General features: G+C 43.3%; 1 protein-coding gene across 1 annotated transcript in view; it reads left to right on the top strand.

The window, feature by feature from the left end:
* LOC131445625 (receptor-type tyrosine-protein phosphatase N2-like) overlaps window positions 1-18,353 on the top strand; it is a 110,515-nt gene that overhangs the window by 22,677 nt on the left and 69,485 nt on the right. Inside the window, exon 11 of the mRNA XM_058616432.1 lies at window positions 5,147-5,226. Within this exon, the coding sequence (XP_058472415.1) occupies window positions 5,147-5,226 (80 nt within the window). The remainder of the gene's footprint in view (window positions 1-5,146; window positions 5,227-18,353) is intronic.

Below are 18,353 nucleotides of genomic sequence, written 5' to 3'. Positions count from 1 at the left end.
AAGTTACTGCCGCAAAAAAATGGCAAAAAAAACTAATTTGCACATTTTGTGTTTCCACTAGGTGGCACTCTCTCATAATCCAAAGGAAAGTAATTCTCGAATAATTAAGGTTGATCTGCACAATTTGATATGTTGTTGTTTGTGGTGAAAATCTCAAAACTGAAGGACAAGTTACGTTTTAAGAAGTCGTGGGGAGGGAAGACAAAATTGAACTGACCGAACTTCACCAAATCGTTTCGCGGGTTACGATTCACGTTCACTTACCGAGTTTTAGGGTTGTCCTATGAGAGATGGACAAAATACAAAATGGTGGACTTCCTGTTGGGTGTGGCCAGAAACTCATGCACCTAGCTCTTCAGCTGCGTGCTATTCCTGCCAATGTACTTTGGTTGCACTCTTTCTTAGACCCAGGACTTTTTCGCAGATCCCGATGGGCTCGCCAAGTTGGGTGAGTGTTCGTTCAAAGCCCTCAGACGCAATAGGACCTTCACGCCAGTGAAGGTCCTAGAAGAACTTTCTGGATCTGTACAGAACTTTACCTGCAGATATAATAAATATCTGTTTATCATCTTACAAAAACCTGATCTGTCAGGATGTCGCTAAGATCTGAACTTGTTCATTGGGTCTGAACCATGTTACATTTTAGTTGCCACCAAATCCATAATCTGGATCAGATCCGGATGAAACTCAGGCTGATGGTAGAGTTTCTGGTAGAGTGTCTGCTCCCGCACACACAAACCAAATTTCGCAACTGGAAAGATCTACAATCAGTCAGACCACAATCTGGATGAAGTATGTAGAGCCACGAAAAACTTGCTTGTTGTAGTTTCCTCGGAGCGATGGCTATCCAGTTATGGTGTCTTTGACGACTTTAGCCTGGGGAGCTCCATGGAGCAAGTTGCTTAAACTCTTTACCAGGCAAAGAACTACTATGTATTTGTTAACTTCCCACGTTACCGCAAGATCTTAGAAACAAGTGGATTCCACGCAGCCAATCAGCAGAGATCCAGCTACTGCAGAGAAAGTATCGTTGGGAAATCGGAGGTAGAAGATAGGTGGTAGCGGTAGAAGATAGATGGATGGATGGATACCACGGTAGCTCTCAGGACTTCTTGCGGAACAACCAACTTCCAATCACAGACAAGATTCACCGGCACGTCACACGTTGTGACGTCAGCTTCTCAGTACCGTAATTCCTAAACAGTTGAATAACTGTGGGATATGGAAAGTGAAAGTTATCTTTTTTTGACAATTCTACATCCAGGCAGCCTGATTACCATGAAGGTCTTAGAGGGTTAACCACAGACGGACAAGGAACCATGTATGGTACCTTCATGGACCTTGATTTTCTACATGACACATGGTCCCCAGTGGACTGTGTTTATGATTTTCCCTGAGACCCCCCAGTTGTGCCAAAAAACGGGCGTCCTTGATTCTTCCCAAAATCAAACGGGAACATTCTTGGGTGACGACCAACCCATTCATCAAAAACCGTAGACGGGAAGAGAAGGACAAACTTAGAGATGAGATGATCCCACGCTCATGAAAGAAACATAACCTCCTTGGCAGGTTTCCTCTCGGGAGGCCGGAGAGAGAGAGAGAGAGCCTGCAGTGAAAACTTCCACACTGGTGTGTGAATCATCACAGTGAGCCCACGCTCTGTGGCAGGTCACCAAACAAGCCTGACTCAGACATTTGGAACAGTCCCATACTGATTAGATAATAGCGATGGTGAGCGTTCTCCATGGCGGCGGCGGCCTGATGGCGGTGGAGAAGAAGCAGCGGCGTGGGTGGATTCTCACTGCAGCTGGCTGCTACATGATAATGGCTGTTGTATAACCATCACTGAGTGTGTTTTTTTTTTTATTTGATACAGAAGTGTTGAGGTGATGTAATGTCTGAGTCTGAGCTGAAAGGTGATAACAGAGAGCTGCCACCAGGAGGAGAGAGTGAGCCGAAACTGAATGATTCATTGGATGGAGACAAAAAAAGACGACTGTGATTCTGTCGTCAATATGAATTGAGTCATTTCAACATTTAAATTGGGGGCTGCAACTTCTTGTTTGGTCCATAAAATGTTGATCACTGTTTCCCAAACTGGGAAATGAGGATATTCTCATGTTCTAATGATTCCTTTGTTATATGGAGCAGAGAAACTGGAAAATATTCACATTTATAAAGCTGAAAAATGACAGAAACTTGACTTGAAACACAAACTGATCAATTATGAAAGTCGTGGGCAGTTATTTTAATACTTTCGAGCAGAGGCATGAAACTCACCTTCACTCATCAGGAAATAATCTCTAACATGTTGATTTTCTTTAATAAAACTGACATTGAAGCTTCAAAATATCAAAAATTTTCTTACAAATAGCAAGTACTTTATTTTCCACCTTAAACATTTCTTGATGAATCGATTAGTTGTTCGGTTCATAAAATGTTGAAAAATGACCACAAACCAAAATGAATCGGTGTTTATGATTTTTTGTTTTGTTTTTTTGTTATATGTAGCAAATAAAACTTAATTTAAACTCTGGACAAATATGTCAACATTAACTGTCAGTTTTCTGCTATTTTTATCTAAATTTTGCTAATTTAGTTTTAGACTTTTAATTCAGTCTGAATTCAGTAATATTTTTTTGTTGCTGACTTGGATTTTTTCATAAACTCCATTAATACTGTTATTTCTTTAATAATTCATATTTTGAGGGTGGACACTGCAATTACAGAAAAGAGTCACTAGATGGCAGGTGCCCTATGACTTGTTGTGTTTACAGCTAGTTTCCAATCGTCTGGTTATTGTCACGTTCATATTGTTAATAAATGATTTTAGTTTGACAATAAGGCCTTAGTGTAGTACATGACAAACTATTGATGGACATGATATTACTCCTGACACCATGTAGACAATCGAGAATTAAATGAGTTATCATCAAACCAAACCGTAGCGTGATGGAAACACAGCTACACATCCCCACATTAGATTTGAAACAGATTTTTTACTTTTCCTGATGCAACCCTCACATTCCTCCTCCCCGGTGGCTGGGGTCAGATGGATGTGAAACAAGTATAATGTGGAATATCGCAGAAGAAACGGAGCAAAGTAAAGGATTGATTTTTATAATTCAAGCACGTAGCGTCACCAGGAGCCCCCCTGGGTATCATTAGTTTAGACCCGGTCTGATTAGTTTGTTATTGCACCTTAAATGTTGGGGAGTGCACCATCACCGCGGTACGTGTGGTGAATGTTAGTGTTTTCCTTCAAACGCTGACATCAGGGACCGAGAAACCCAATTAAACACCCGCAATAAGGAGCATCGGTGAAGTGTCTGGGCCTCCATGGATCACACTGACGACTGGTGTGTGTTTTTTCCCTGGGTTGTGTTGACACCAAACTACAGATATACCAGAAATAAATAAAAAGGATATTAAAGTGATAGTTCATGTTTTTTTGGAGGCAGATCATCAGTGAAAACATGGCTGATGTTTTCAGTGGACACGAGGAAAAACGGATTTCAGCCACTTAACAAAAGACTCAGCTTGTAAAATGTATGTCTGTGTAAGTTTACAATATCTGCCATTTTTCCTCACTGTAAGAAAGACGTATCCTACAGGAAAATTGATATTTGTGTTGCTTTGTGAACTGTTAGCTCCCTCTGCACCAGCCACTGCTGCCATCGTTCAGATTCACCACAGTGACACAATCTGACCACAAGAGGCAGCAGTGGACCAGCAGCTCCCTGTGTTTATTCGAGCTAAAAATTGCTGATTTTCTGTATGGACTTTGTTGCTGCAGAGTGAGTGGTTTACAAACTTGAGTTTTCAGCCAGAAAAGTGTTGTATAAACCTCTTTTTTCCCCTCACAGATCTGCATAAATATCACACAGTCATCATTTAAATATGTAATTCAAATGGAAATAATAATAATCATGTAAAAATGACCGTTCCCCGTGATATCGCCAATCATATCGCAATTTCAATCAAAATAATAGCAGAATATGATTTTTTTTTTAAAGAATATTGAACAATTTTAATTATTTCAGCTATACAGTTGTTTTTTTGTATCGTTTCATTAGCAGACTTTTGGCTATATTCTCAATCAATCTATCAGTTGTTTGGTTCATAAAATGTTGAAACATGATGAAGGAATTGATCAATCAGTCAGGAAATAATCAATGTTGAACATGTTGATCTGTTTTAATAACGCTGGCATTGAACCTTCAAAATATCTGAAATTCTCTTCAAAATAGAATCAGAAATATTTATTTTCCACCTAAAAACTTTCCTCAAAACAGCTAAAATAAATCAACACAACATTACAAAAAACGCTGAAACGATTGTGGTGACTGAGAAACTGAGTGCGGCAAAATCTTTGTTTCTCCGTGTTTTTCATGAAACTCAGTCAGAGGCAGAAGCTGGGTGGTCAGTGGCGGAGCGGAGTCCCCTAATGTGATTAACCTTCTTGTTTCCCTCTGTAATTCAGAGTAAAGGCCCAGCAGGAAGATTTATCACCAGGATCCCCCGCCACTAGGCACTGTGAGCCGATTCTGTCCTAACGCTGCATTCACAACGTTCTCACAGAAGCAGGAGAGAGCTCTCAGTTTTTAAATCTATTTAAACTGCTGTGTTTATTCTTTAATCTTTTAGTGTTTTCCTAATGTTCAAACATGAGGACATCAATTAATGTGAGGACGTTTTTATAACGGCATTTTTAAAAAAGAGGACAGTGATATTTAGACACAAAAAAGTAAAGAAAGAAAAAGAAAGCTGTTGACCCGTTCCTCGGTGTCTCAAAGAAGACAGAATGTCCCTCATGTCAGAACACTCTGTTCTCCTGTTGGTCAGCGTCCACGAGCATTTCGTTGGAGACGTCAGACTAGGCAGGGAAACAGAAAAACATTCTTGTGGAGATGTCCCAGACGCTAAATCTGTTTACTCACTACACGTCCGTCCATCGTCCCCGACATTTACGATCAAATCACCTGAAAATCGTCCTGAATCCGTGCCGTCTTTCACCTGTTTGATGCCTGTCCAGTGACTCGTCTGGCGCAAATAGACCAGTGTCACTGGGAGCCACTGACCACTAGATTACAGAGAAATAGCTGTCCAGAGTCACCGAGATATGACTGTGTGTGTTTGTTTCCAGGGTGGTGGGCCCGGCTGTGACCTTCAAAGTGAGCCCGAACACTCACAACGTCAGCACCGCAGATGTGGCCAACGTGGCAGGTAGGTTCTGAGTGATGTTTGTCTTTTTTTACACTGACAGAGACTGAGACGACTCATTATGAGCGGCTGCTGTCGCACCTGAGCCCTGACACCAGCAATCCTCAAAACATGCGACTCCTCAAAGAAATGTGAAAAGAGTTCTTCTCGATGCGTTTCTTTATAGAACTAGACATCATAGGTTTGTGTCACAGACGTTCTCAAACCTTTTAATACCAAGAACCACCTGAGAAAATATCATAATTATTATTTAATTTATTTGTTTTTTGGTATGTGGTTGGGCTCACAATCGATCGTCGGCTTTCAGCAGCGCTGTCTCTAACTCCACCAGACTCCTCTGTTAAATATCGACATTTTACACATTTCCTTTGCTAAATGTTGAAGATTACAGTAAATGTTTTCAGGATTTTTAGTCTTTTTAACTTTGTTGGCTTTGATTCTTTTGTCGGACGTCCAGTGACGACACTCTCTGACCAATCAGTGGCCGGCAGTCTGATGATGTCACATTTTTACAGTGGCCCTGGATTGTCAAAACATTTAAGAAAACACAGCATTAAAAAAACATTACAAAAAACACAAAATTTACAAAATGATAAAACATTGAGAAAACGCTGAATCATGAAGAAAGCTACAAATTTACCAAAAAGCTAAAACATTACAAAAACGCTAAAATGTTAAGAAAACACAAAAAAATTATTAAAGTGTAATTTTCCTAAATAAGGCATTGGGTGCGGAGTTAGTCCTCAGAAGGATCAGGTAACCACTTGAACAAAATGTTTCTCAACCACCAAAAGATAGAGGTAACAATTATGAGTACATACACACACACACACACACACACACACACTCTACATGGTGATTATGTAACTCCTGTGTTCAAGTGTCATCGATGGCGTTCTCGTTTCTCGTCAGCCGTGTGTGCGAGGTCACAGGCGGGCCTCGACTGTTATTAATGCAAACATTTGACAGAGCCCGCTCTAAAATGAAATATGGTGTCCGCTCTGCTTAAGTGCAACCGCGTGGGCGTCGCCCTCCATCTTTTTAAAGCTCCGTTTGTCATATTCAACTCCAATATCAATCCATCCAGGAGCACACATACACACACACACACTGGCTGCTGTTCAGAAACATTAAGTTTTATACAAACGCTGTAACAACGTCATTTTATCATCATTTGTAGACACTCCACGTCTCCTGTAAAAAAAAACACCCTGTGTGTGCAGCGTGAGTGAGGGGGAGGGGCCTCTAGCAACTGTGTTAAAAAGAAATAATTCAGTTTTGTGTAATTTAATTTGCATGAACGGAGCAGTGGGACGTCAGATAAAGTACAGTCTACAAAAACGCTGAAACATTGAGAAAAAACACTAAAACACTACAAAAACATATAAAAAAAATGCTAAAACATTACAAAACGCTATAACACAACAAAAAATTAAGAAAAACGCTAAAACATTACAAAAACACTAAAACGTTACAAAACGCTATAACACAACAAAAACATTAAGAAAAACGCTAAAACATTACAAAAAGCTAAAACTTTTTAGCTTTTTGCTAAAAAGTTAGCAAAAAGCTAACATTAATAAAAATGTTATAAAAAAAAAACGCTATAACACAACAAAAACACTAAAACATTACACTGCAAAAACACTAAAACATTACAAAAACTCTATAACACTACAAAAACATTAAGAAAAACGCTAAAACATTACAAAACGCTATAACACTACAAAAACATTAAGAAAAACGCTATAACATTACAAAACGCTATAACACTACAAAAACATTAAGAAAAACGCTAAAAGATTACGAAAATGCTATAACACTACAAAAACATTAAGAAAAACGCTAAAAGATTACAAAAATGCTAAAACATAACAAAAACATTAAGAAAAACGCTAAAACAGAAAAACAACAAACAAAGTAACATTCTTTGTAGCAGACGAGGGCCACCGTACCGTACTTTAACATTTTAAAATGATTAGAATTCATGACACAGTTAACTTTAACTTATTCTTTTTTATTATTATTATTTGCGTTGTGATTGTGGCCTCGCAATAGTCCAGTTTAAATCTCATCCTTCTCACATGGGATCAACCGTGACCTTTGTGGCCTTAAAGGTCACATTCGTGCAGCCTGGCGCTGCCTTCTAAGGAGCCGCGTTGCCACTTCTGTCACGCACGTCTGCTCATTGTGCGTGACTCCGTCTCCATTGTCAAGTGTGGAGGGGGTTGGAGGTTGGATGTCAAGATGGTGGACAGCGAGGTGGTGACCCCACATTGTCCAGCTGAGGGTGGGCGGTGGCAGCCGGCGGCTACTTCCAGCGGTGCGTCGCAGCCGTGAGAATGGGAGAGTGGTGAATAGGTGGCGAGGTCGGGGTCAGGATATCACACAGGTCAATTAGCTCTTGGAGCAGGAAGAGAGCAGCTGACATGGAGCTTTCACCTCTGCTGCTGCCGTCTGTTCTTCTCACATTTCCTCTCTTCTTGGTTTTTCTTTCCGTGTACGTGCAGAGGAGAGACACTCACACATGTCTCAGAGGACAGTGTTTGGACGTCAGCGAGACAAAAGCCGTTTCTTCAGCAAGCTTGAGGGAGTTCTTTTTTGGTTTTTTTTGTTGACATGTAAAGGATTATCCTCACAGGAAGGTCACGATCACTTTGGTAAGTTGAAAAGGAGGTTGATGTGGCGAAATATGCAGTTTATTTACATATTTCATTCTTAGTTCACATATCAGTCAAAGTAAATAAAATAACCATCATTTGTCGATGTTTGGGTGAATATTGTGTAGCATGTGACTACTTTTACAACAACTCAGAAATCTATTCCCGATGATTCATTTTCTCTATCAATTTAAAAGAGTTTTAGACAAACAGCGATAAAACAAAATTAAGCCATTAACGTTGACTTTGTGAGTGCCTGTTTAACTTTGTGTGGACGTTTGAGACGCTGACAATCTCACTGTTGGACAGACTTCTGGACAGAAGTTTGTAAACTCCTCACTCTCCCACACCAAAGTCCATGGAGAAAATCAGCGATTTTAGCTCGCAGAGACACAGGAGCTGCTGAACCTCTGCTGCTGAAATACATTTTTTCTTGATGTCCCTAATGGCAGCGTTTTTTCTTAATAATATAAGTTTTTTTTTTAAGTATTTTTGTTCTCTACCAAAGACAAAGTTAAAGCAGCCGTACCTCGGCCTATGATATATTATTATCGTCGGTATTATTCACAGCAGGTTAAAACTTCCTGTTAAAAGAAAACAGCAAAGTTATAAAAGTCTTGAGCTGAAGAGGAAGTCGTGTCCGACTCATTTCCGAAAAACAGCTGATGTGTCACCGAAGACGTGGACGAGTGGGAGCAGGAGGAGGAGCAGGGTTTAAGTTACTTCGACAAAGGCATCGGTTGCGTTCTGCCCCCCCCCTCCCCCACCCCCACCCACTGATGTTTTGCCTCCTTGTTTCCTTCCGTCTGAGTGGATTAGCATAGATCTGGAATGCTGACAGGACTGACCTTCACTTCAACTAAACACTTGTCAAAATGCCAAATGGAATTACCAAACTCTTTAGCGTTTCAGCTACCTCGCTTTGCCCCGTTATAAATGCGGAGGCTCTCGGACCACAGAGAATGGCTTGAAAAGTGAAGCCCAGGATGACAATAGAAGTTAGCCACCAGGGGCAGACTCGGAGAAACCAGATTTTGGAGTTTGAGGGTGTTCCAGTCTGAAGGAGCACAAATATGGAATGTCTTTTCTATCCACATTCTGTGGAAGTCCAGGGAGTGCAATGAATAGTGTCAAACATGAACCATCCATCATCCATCAATCCAGAGAGGCTCAATCCAATCCAATCTATCCAATCCAACTTTATTTGTTAAGCATTTTAAACAAACCACAATGGACCAAAGTGCTGTACAGAATAAATAAAAGGCATAATAAGTAAAAGGTTCAAATTTTTATTTTATTTTTTTCAAAAAAAAAGAAAGCCGAGTGGTGACGTGAATTACCATTTCAAAATGTTGCCTCGAAAGAATTGGCTTTATTTTGGCCAGCTGCCTCAATTGAAAAAAGCTTGATTTAACAACAGACCTGATCTGGTTGTCAAGCTTCAGATCAGAGTCGATTTTAACCCCCAGGTTTGTGATAGTGGGTTTTAAAAGTGGTGCCAAGCAACCCAGATCTACTTGGGGGGTCCCAGTGGTGCCACCAAACACCATCACTTGTCTTTTTGTCATTGAAATTTAAAAAGTTCAGAGCCATCCAGGCCTTTATGTCATCAAGACACTCAAATTAGACACTAAAATTTTAAAAGAGTATGCATCATTCTTTTTAATAGGCATGTAGATTTGACTGTCATCTGCATAGCAATGGAACTAGATGCCATATTTTCTAAGAATGGAGCCAAGTGGGAGCAGATATAGAGAGAAAAGAAGGGGGCCCAGAACTGAGCCCTGTGGGACCCCGCAGGTGAGAGGAGCCGAGGAGGATGTTGAGTCACCGAGGCTGACACAGAAAGATGGATCAGCCAAGTATGACCTGAACCACTCCAAAGCTGTGCCCCTGATGCCCACCTGCTCCTCCAGACGTGAGATCAGGATCTCGTGGTCCACTGTATCAAATGCAGCAGTTAAGTCACAAGAACTACACAGTCACCGGAGTCAGTAGCTAAAAAGATATCATTAAAAACTCTTAAAAGTGCTGATTCGGTGCTGTGCAGTGATTTAAAACCGGACTGGAAAACCTCAAGGATATTATTTTCCTCTAAAAAGGCCATTACTTGACCATGGACTAACTTCTCATCAGTTTCGAGATGGGCCTGAAATTTGCAGGAACTGCAGGGTCTAGACCATGTTTTTTGATAAGAGGTTGCACAACTGCATGTTTAAAATTTTTGGGGACCACACCTGCTGCTATTTAAAACCAGAATAATAGATGGCCCTATAGTGTGGAAAACCTCTTTAAATAGTCGAGGAGGGACAGCATCATTTGGAGAACCTGAGGGCTTCAGCCGACCAACAACCTCCTGTAAAAAAGACAATGTCATGGGTTCAAACTGGTTAAAAACAGCAGTGCAGGGAACAGAGACAGAGGGGTCATATGCAGGAGGTGAGATTAGAGCCCTAACAGAAGAGACTTTGGCCGTTTCTCAATACTCAAGTAAGCAAGTATGTTCTTGCTTAGTTGGGAAGTATGTACTTGAGAAGTACGCTGGGAGTATATACTTGCCAAGTACGGGAGTACACAAGTATGTGGTTGTTTCTCAATACTCAAGTATGCAAGTATGTATGTATTGTTCTGCTGTTTGAATGGTGGCTGGGAAATAAAGATGGCGGCGCCCTGTACGGCAACGGCTGCTTCGGCTCCCGGTAATATAGCCAATACATCGCTTAATTCGCCATCTACACTACTGTCTGCTCAGCGGAACAGCTCACAAACGGTATATGACCGTTAGGTCATGCTTAGTTTACGCAAATTCAGTCTTTCTGACACTACGTACATTTAGAGGCGCGGACCACACTACAAAGCCTTGGTCTGCTACATCAGTCGGATCCAGCGGCCTACAAAGCAGTGGAGTCTCCCACCAGCGCAGTCCGCCCACGGAGACACCGGAGGCGGTGCGGGAGGAAACAGAAGCGCGGTTGTAGCGGCGGACTTACAGCTAAGCTAAAAGATAACCCGTTCCGATCGCCGCTTCCCTCCATCCTGCTCGCCAACATACGCTCCCTGGAAAGCCAACTGGACTATCTGAAGCTGGACTTTACCACCAAAAGGGAAACAAAAAACTGCTGCATCCTCATTTTCACTGAGACGTGGCTAAACTCATCTGTCCCTGAAGCAGCCATTAGCCTGGACGGGCTAACAACATTCAGAGCCGACAGGAGTCACGTTCTCACAGGTAAAACCCGAGGGGGTGGAATTTGCATCTACACTAATAACAGCTGGTGTAACAACGCTACCCTGGTCTCCAGCCATTGCTCTGTGGACATTGAGTTTGTGATTGTGAGATGCAGACCCTTCTACCTGCCCAGGGAATTCACCACCGTCACCATTGTTGCTGTGCACATACCACCCAGCACTAACACCAAGCAAGCGCTAAGTACCCTCTACAGTGCCATCAGTGACATGCAAACCACACACCCGGAGGGCGTTTTCATTGTTGCTGGGGACTTTTACCAGGCCAACATGAAGACTGTTCTTCCACAATTCCATCAGCATGTGGATTTTGCTACCAGAGGGAAAAACACACTGGACTTAGTCTACACCAACATCAAGAAGGCCTTCAGAGCAGCCCCCCGCCCCCACCTCGGCTCCTCAGACCATCTCTCTGTTATGCTAATTCCAGCATATCAGCCCCTGCTCACCAGAGAAAAGCCTGCTGTGAAGAAGGTGAGAGTGTGGCCTGAGGGATCTATGTCTGCACTGCAGGACTGTTTTGAATGCACTGACTGGGACATGTTCAGAGAGGCTGCAACAGACAGTCAACATACAGATGTGGAGGAGTATGCTGCATCTGTGACCGGCTACATTCAGTGGTGCATGGAGGAGGTCACAGTAGAAAAGACAATAGTCACACGGGGCAACCAGAAACCTTGGATGACTAAGGAGGTGCGCACAAGACTGAGGGAGCGGAATGCTGCCTTCAAATCCGGTGAAGCGGAGGCACTCAGAACAGCGACGGCCAATCTGAACCGGGCCATCAAGGCAGCAAAACGCGCCCACAGACAGAAGGTCCAAGGCAACTGTGGCAGGGCATCAAGACAGTCACAGACTACAAAGCGACACCCCCACCCTGCCGAGACGACATCAGCTTCCTCAATGAGCTCAACAACTTCTTTGGGAGATTTGAAGCTCTGAACACCCCTGCGAGGAAAGCCACCCCCCACCTCGATGAACAGGCACTCAGGCTCGAAACTACTGCTGTACGGAGAGCCCTGAGAAAAGTTAACGCACGGAAAGCATCTGGCCCTGATAACATCCCAGGACGGCTGATCAAGGAGTGCGCAGACCAGCTGGCCTGCATGCTCACAGACATCTTCAACACGTCACTGATCCAGGCCGTTGTCCCCCCTTGCTTTAAGTCTGCCACGATCATCCCAGTGCCCAAGAAACCAACCATCACATGCCTTAATGACTTTCGCCCTGTTGCACTAACAACGACCATCATGAAGTGCTTCGAGCGGGTGGTTAAGGACCACATCATTTCCATACTGCCTCCATCATACGACCCACTCCAGTTTGCGTACCAACCTAACCGCTCCACTGAGGACGCCATCTCCACTGCTCTCCATCTGAGCCTGGAGCACCTGGAGGACAAGAACACCCACGTGCGGATGCTGTTTCTGGACTTCAGCTCAGCATTCAACACGATTATCCCCCAGGACCTGGTACACAAACTGGGCCCACTGGGCCTCAACACCCCCCTGTGCAACTGGCTGCTGGACTTCCTCACCGACAGAACCCAGTCTGTCCGTGTGGGTAACAATACCTCAAGTGTCATCTCCCTGAGCACCGGTTCCCCACAGGGCTGCGTCCTGAGTCCCCTGTTGTTCACCCTGATGACCCACGACTGTCGTCCCAGGTACAACACCAACCACATCCTAAAATATGCGGACGACACAACAGTTGTGGGCCTCATTCAGGACAACAATGAACTGGCCTACAGAGAGGAAGTGAGACATCTGGTGGACTGGTGCAGGGTGAACAACCTGCTCCTGAATGTTGACAAGACAAAAGAGATCATCGTCGACTTCAGAAGATCCCGTACCAGACACACACCACTTCTCATCAATGGTACAGCGGTGGAGGTCATCAGAAGTACCAAGTTCCTGGGAGTTCACATCACAGACAACCTCAGCTGGACACTTCACACCTCCCTGGTGAAGAAAGCCCAGCAGCGCCTACAGTTCCTGCGACGGATGATAAGGGTGTCTCTCCCCCCTCCCATCCTCTCCACCTTCTACAGAGGGACCATCGAGAGCCTGACCATCGGCAAGAGTAACCTCGAATAACACAGGCATGTGATCAGAAAACACTGCATCACAAATCTCAAGGTTAAAAACAGGCAGACTTCCCTGCCTGGCCACTTCGTCCACTTCTTCTGGGGGAATCCCGAGGTGTTCCCAGGCCAGCTGAGAGACATATGGCGCATTTCCACCGGCTCTAAGCAGGAACTAAAAAATAGTACTTGGTACCAGGTAGAGCTGAAACGATTAATCGATGAATCGATTATTAATCGATTACTAAATTAATTGATAACTTATTTGATAATCGATTAATCGGTTTGAAGCTTTTTTCATGATTAAAACAAGATTTCTGATTGTTTAAGCTTCTTAAATGTGAATATTTTCTCCGTTTCTTTGCTCTGGATAACAAAGAAATTATTAAAAGTCAATCATTTTGGTTTGTGGACAAAACAAGACATTTGAGAACATCATCATTTCCAGGTTTGACGAACACCAATCAACATTTTTTAAGGTTTTCTGATATTTTATGGATCAAACGATTAATCGATTAATCGAGAAAATAATCGACCGATTAATCGATTATGAAAATAATCGTTAGTTGCAGCTCTAGTACCAGGTACTACGCTAGTGGAAACGCTACTTAAACCGTGCCATGGCGAGGAGAGGCGAGGCGAGTAGATCCGGTGGAAATGCGCCAATAGTCTCTCCAGCGAGTCCTGGGTCTTCCCCAGTGCCTCCTCTCAGTGGATCGTGCCTGGAGCACCTCACCAGGGAGGCGTTTCTTTTGTTCTTGGCTAGAGGTCTTTAAACCACTCTTTGACCTGTTTGCTTTGGGCAACTCTACCAGGGCCATAAAGCCCCAGGCAAATGAGGATCCTCCTGGGATCATTGGGACACGCAAAACCCCTCCACCACGATGAGGTGGCTCCAGGAGGGGTGAACATGAACCTTTAAAGGAATGTATGAGTGGACACCTGTGTGATTGACTGGTTTCATCCAATTGGAGCCTGGTTTCAGGTGAAACTTACATTTTCAAAACCTCTTCATGATGCTTGTCATATTGTGAATCTCAGAGAGAAAAAACCCTTTGAGATTTAGTATTTATGAAGCGTCTTCAGGTTGACTGGCTGCTTTCCACTGAAAGCAGTTGGAAACTTTGTTTATATATTTTTTTACGGTGGAAATTTTGGTCCATGAGCTGTTGCAAGAAGTTTATTTGTCTTGTATCAGAGGGCGAGGGACCTCCGCTACTCTGTAGCAACCTAGATGATGCAAAATGTAATGTGGCCGTGTGGGAGAGGCCCGTTAATGCCACAGCGAGTGTCAGGAGCAGCGAGCCAAATCGCAGAGAAGCTGCCAGCTGCAGGAGTGGGAGAAGACGGGCCAGTTTGGTGCCAGCAGGTCGGTGCCAGAGCCGGGGAAATCAGGCCGGCTCGTTGGCTGAGTGTCTGGCAGGACGACTGCGTGGTCGGGGCTCAGGGATCGCACACACACAAGCTCAGCACACACACACCTGCGTCTCCTCTCCTCCTCCTCGCTCGCTCTCTCTCTCTTGACGGCAGGACTCACAGATGCTCGTGAAGCTCCAGAGGACGGTGCTCAGCTCGCCGCTCGCTGTGAAGTCGGACCAAAATAACCACAGGTGACTCTGGATCATCAGGTGTGCAGAGATTTTTGAAGCTCAGATGAGGCATCGCCTCCAGCTCTGCCGTGACAACAGCTGAAGAGATAAAAACCTCCTCCTCCTCACATCACCCTCTCATTCTTTCACTGTTGGTTCTTTTCATTTGCAGCTGGTGAGAGAGAAAGAAACCCACATCCTTGAATCGATTAGCCTCCAGCTTTACCGCAATGAAAGCCGATTAGCAGGTGAACTGAAATGAAAGTTAACTGGAAAAGATTTACCTGCTGCTGCTGAAGGAGCGGCCTCGGCTGCGTCTGAGCTTTTTCCAATGCAATCAATCCAGCAATCAACGGGGGAAAAATGAAGGAGTTCCACTCGCTGACGGCCGTGACACAAAATCAGTCGCTAATGACAGCGAGCGGAAGAAAATGGTGGATACATGAATGAATGAATGAATGAATGAATGGGTGTGAAAGAAATGACAGTCAAAGACAGTTAGGAGGTACGAGTGTGTGCCGCATGGACTCTGATGCTGTTTAGATCCGAAATGCAAGAGATATCGATAGAAATGCGACAGAATTATCACTCAAAGAGCTGCTCTACCACTGATCACTGTTAGGTTGGTCAGTATGTTGATTGGTTGATAGTTTGGTTGGTTGGTAGCTAGTTAGGTGAGTCCGTGTGTAGGATGGTAGATAGATATATGTATGTGGGTTAGAAGGTTGTTAGGTTGGTAGATAGGTAGGTAGGATGGTTATATGGCAGGTAGGTTAGTGGGTTGGTAGGTAGATTTGTTGGTAGGTAGGTAGTTAGGTGAGTATAGAGTATGGTAAATGTATAGGTAGGTTGGAAGGTTTATAGATAGCCCCAAAACTAGAAGACCAAGAAGGTTCTTTAAACAGTTTGGCTCCACCCCCCCCCCCCCCCCCCAAAACACAAGGGCCCCGCGGTTGGCACCACCTTTCACAACGTTTGGCAAATAATTGCAAACAGAAATGTAGTTGTAGATGCTCATCCAGTTCCAGGAATACACACTTACACACACACACACACATTTTAATTGAAATGGAACAGGCCCATAATAACCCTATCTTTTACATTCAAAATGACAGGACAGTGTCAAGGTGGCTGTCGGCTTCATATTTTATGTATAATCTAATTTAAATCTGACTGTGTCATACGATAATTTATGTCTGTAATCCCATCTGAGCGCAAGAACAGACCTGGACCTCCCCAAAACCTGTTAGTCCTCAGGTTGAATAATTTAACATACTTTTCTTTTTTAAAAACTGCAGCGGGTGAAAGTGAAATGATCTGGTGTATATAACTAGACATATATGTATATGTATATATATATGTATGTATATACATATATATATATATATATATATACATACATATTTATATGTGTAGTTATTAGGTATGTATATACAGTATATATACATATACATACATACATATGAGCATGCGTCTCATGACTGGTTCTTATGATCACATCTTCATCTTTGTGTCTTTGAGTTTTTCACAGCGTTCATTCAACACCTGTTTGTTTGTTTGTTTACATTAGCGCGCTAACACTCATCTGTCCACAGAGTGTTTAAGAGTCTGCGTGTAAAATATGTAAAATAGTGACCATTATGGGTCAAATTTAGTACTGCACTTAGACTTTCACAGAAACAAGCTGAACTTATTCTTGACACATGTTTAAGTGACCTGGAGCAGTAGGTTGGTTAGTTGGTTGGCAGTGTGGTGTGGGTTGTTGCAAGTCGGTTGTTTGGTTAGGTCGGAAGGTTGGTAGATAGATATGTAGGTGGTTACTTGGTAGGTAGGTTAGTGTGTTGTTAGGTAGGTCGGTATGTTGGTAGGTACTGTATCTGGTTAGATGAGTAGGTATGTAGGATGGTAAATATGTATGTAGGTTAATGGGCTGTTTGGAAGATAGGTCAGTAGGTTGGTTACTTGGCAGGTAGGTTAGTGGGTTGTTAGGTTAATAGGTTGAAAGGTTGGTTGGGAGATAGTTAGCTGAGTTGGTATGTAGGATGGTACATAGGTTGGTTAGTAGGTTATTAGGTCAGTTGGTTGGTTAGTTGCTATGTAGGTGAGTTGGTTGGTTGTTAGTTTGGTAGGTTGGTCAGCAGGTTGGCAGATAGGTCGGTAGGTTGGTTACTTCGTAGGTAGGTTAGTGGGCTGTTAGGTAGCTACTGTAATTTGGTAGGATTTTAATTTCTTCCAAACAGCCCCTTTGAAGTCTGAGTCATTTTCTTTGCACTTTGGCTGCAGTTCAGACTCAGAGCTGTCGAGTCCTCGTGTAGCAGTGATTATACCTCTCTCTTTGTCTCTCTTTGTCTCTCTCCCTCTCTCCGTCTCTCTCTCTCTCTCTCTCTTTGTCTCTCTCTCTCTCCGTCTCTCTGTCTCTGTCCCTCTCTCTCCCACTCTCTCTGTCTCTCCCTCTCTCCCACTCTCTCTGTCTCTCTCTCCCTCTCTCTCTCTCTCTCTCTCTGGACCTCGGCCGGTGTCTGATGAGATGTAGAGGCAGACAGCTGGATTGATTAGGTCCCTCTTGAGCGCACAGACCTTGATTACAACTGCACTCAAGTGCGCCCTCCTCCTCTCCTCCTCCACTCCTCCTCCTCCTCCTCCTCTCCTCTACTCTCCTCCTCCTCCTCCTCCTCCTCCTCTCCTCTTCTCCTCCTCTCCTCCTTCTCCTCCTCCTCCTCCTCATCTCTGTCTTATTCTCTTGCTGCAGGATGAATAACTGCTTGTGATGGAAAAGTAGAACATGGCGATGATGGAGCTGCTGCTTTGAAGTGAGAGAGAATCAGATCAATATTTTAAGAGCGGAGAGTTTATGCTGATTTCTGAGCTCACGTTGTCTGTCCCACAAACTGAAAATATCTCTGCTGTATGAACGTCCCGATGTTGTTGTCGTCGTCGTGGTGAGAGAATGAGAGTTAAACAGATTATTCTGTGGTGGGTGGGAGAACATTGGGTCGGTATTTTTGGTGGCAATTTAATCCTCGTCTTTGAAGGTGTCAAAATGCAGAGGCTCAAACTCATGATTGTTTCCATCAAAGAGAAACCAGCTAATATTCACATTTAAGAAGCTGAAAACTTGTTTTAGTGATTAAAAAAACATCAAATCAGTTAGATGATTATGAAAATAGTTGGCGATTAATTTAGTCCTCGATTAATTGTTGCAGCACTGAAGTCAAATGTAAAATTGAGTGTCACTAGTAGTAAAACAAACATGTAGCATATTTACAAGACTTCTTTATTGTTGGAAATGCCAGACCAGTATTTATTTAAAGCCTTTAGCAAACACATTTAACTTCTTCTTCTTTTCCTTTCGGCTGCCACAGTAAATCAACCACCTCCATCTAACACTGTTCTCTGTATCTCCCTCTCTCACACCAACTGACTTCATGTCCTCTTTCACTACATCCATAAACCTTCACTTTGGTCTTCCATCTCAGCTTGAAAACATGAGAAAACTATGAAGTCTATTTCCTTTTAAAGTTACACTCATATTTGTCACTTTATCTCACTGTT

Source organism: Solea solea, chromosome 1 (genome assembly GCF_958295425.1).
Source record: "Solea solea chromosome 1, fSolSol10.1, whole genome shotgun sequence".
In the NCBI taxonomy this organism is placed as follows: Eukaryota; Metazoa; Chordata; class Actinopteri; order Pleuronectiformes; family Soleidae; genus Solea; species Solea solea.
This window is presented reverse-complemented; position numbering and strand designations above follow the sequence as displayed.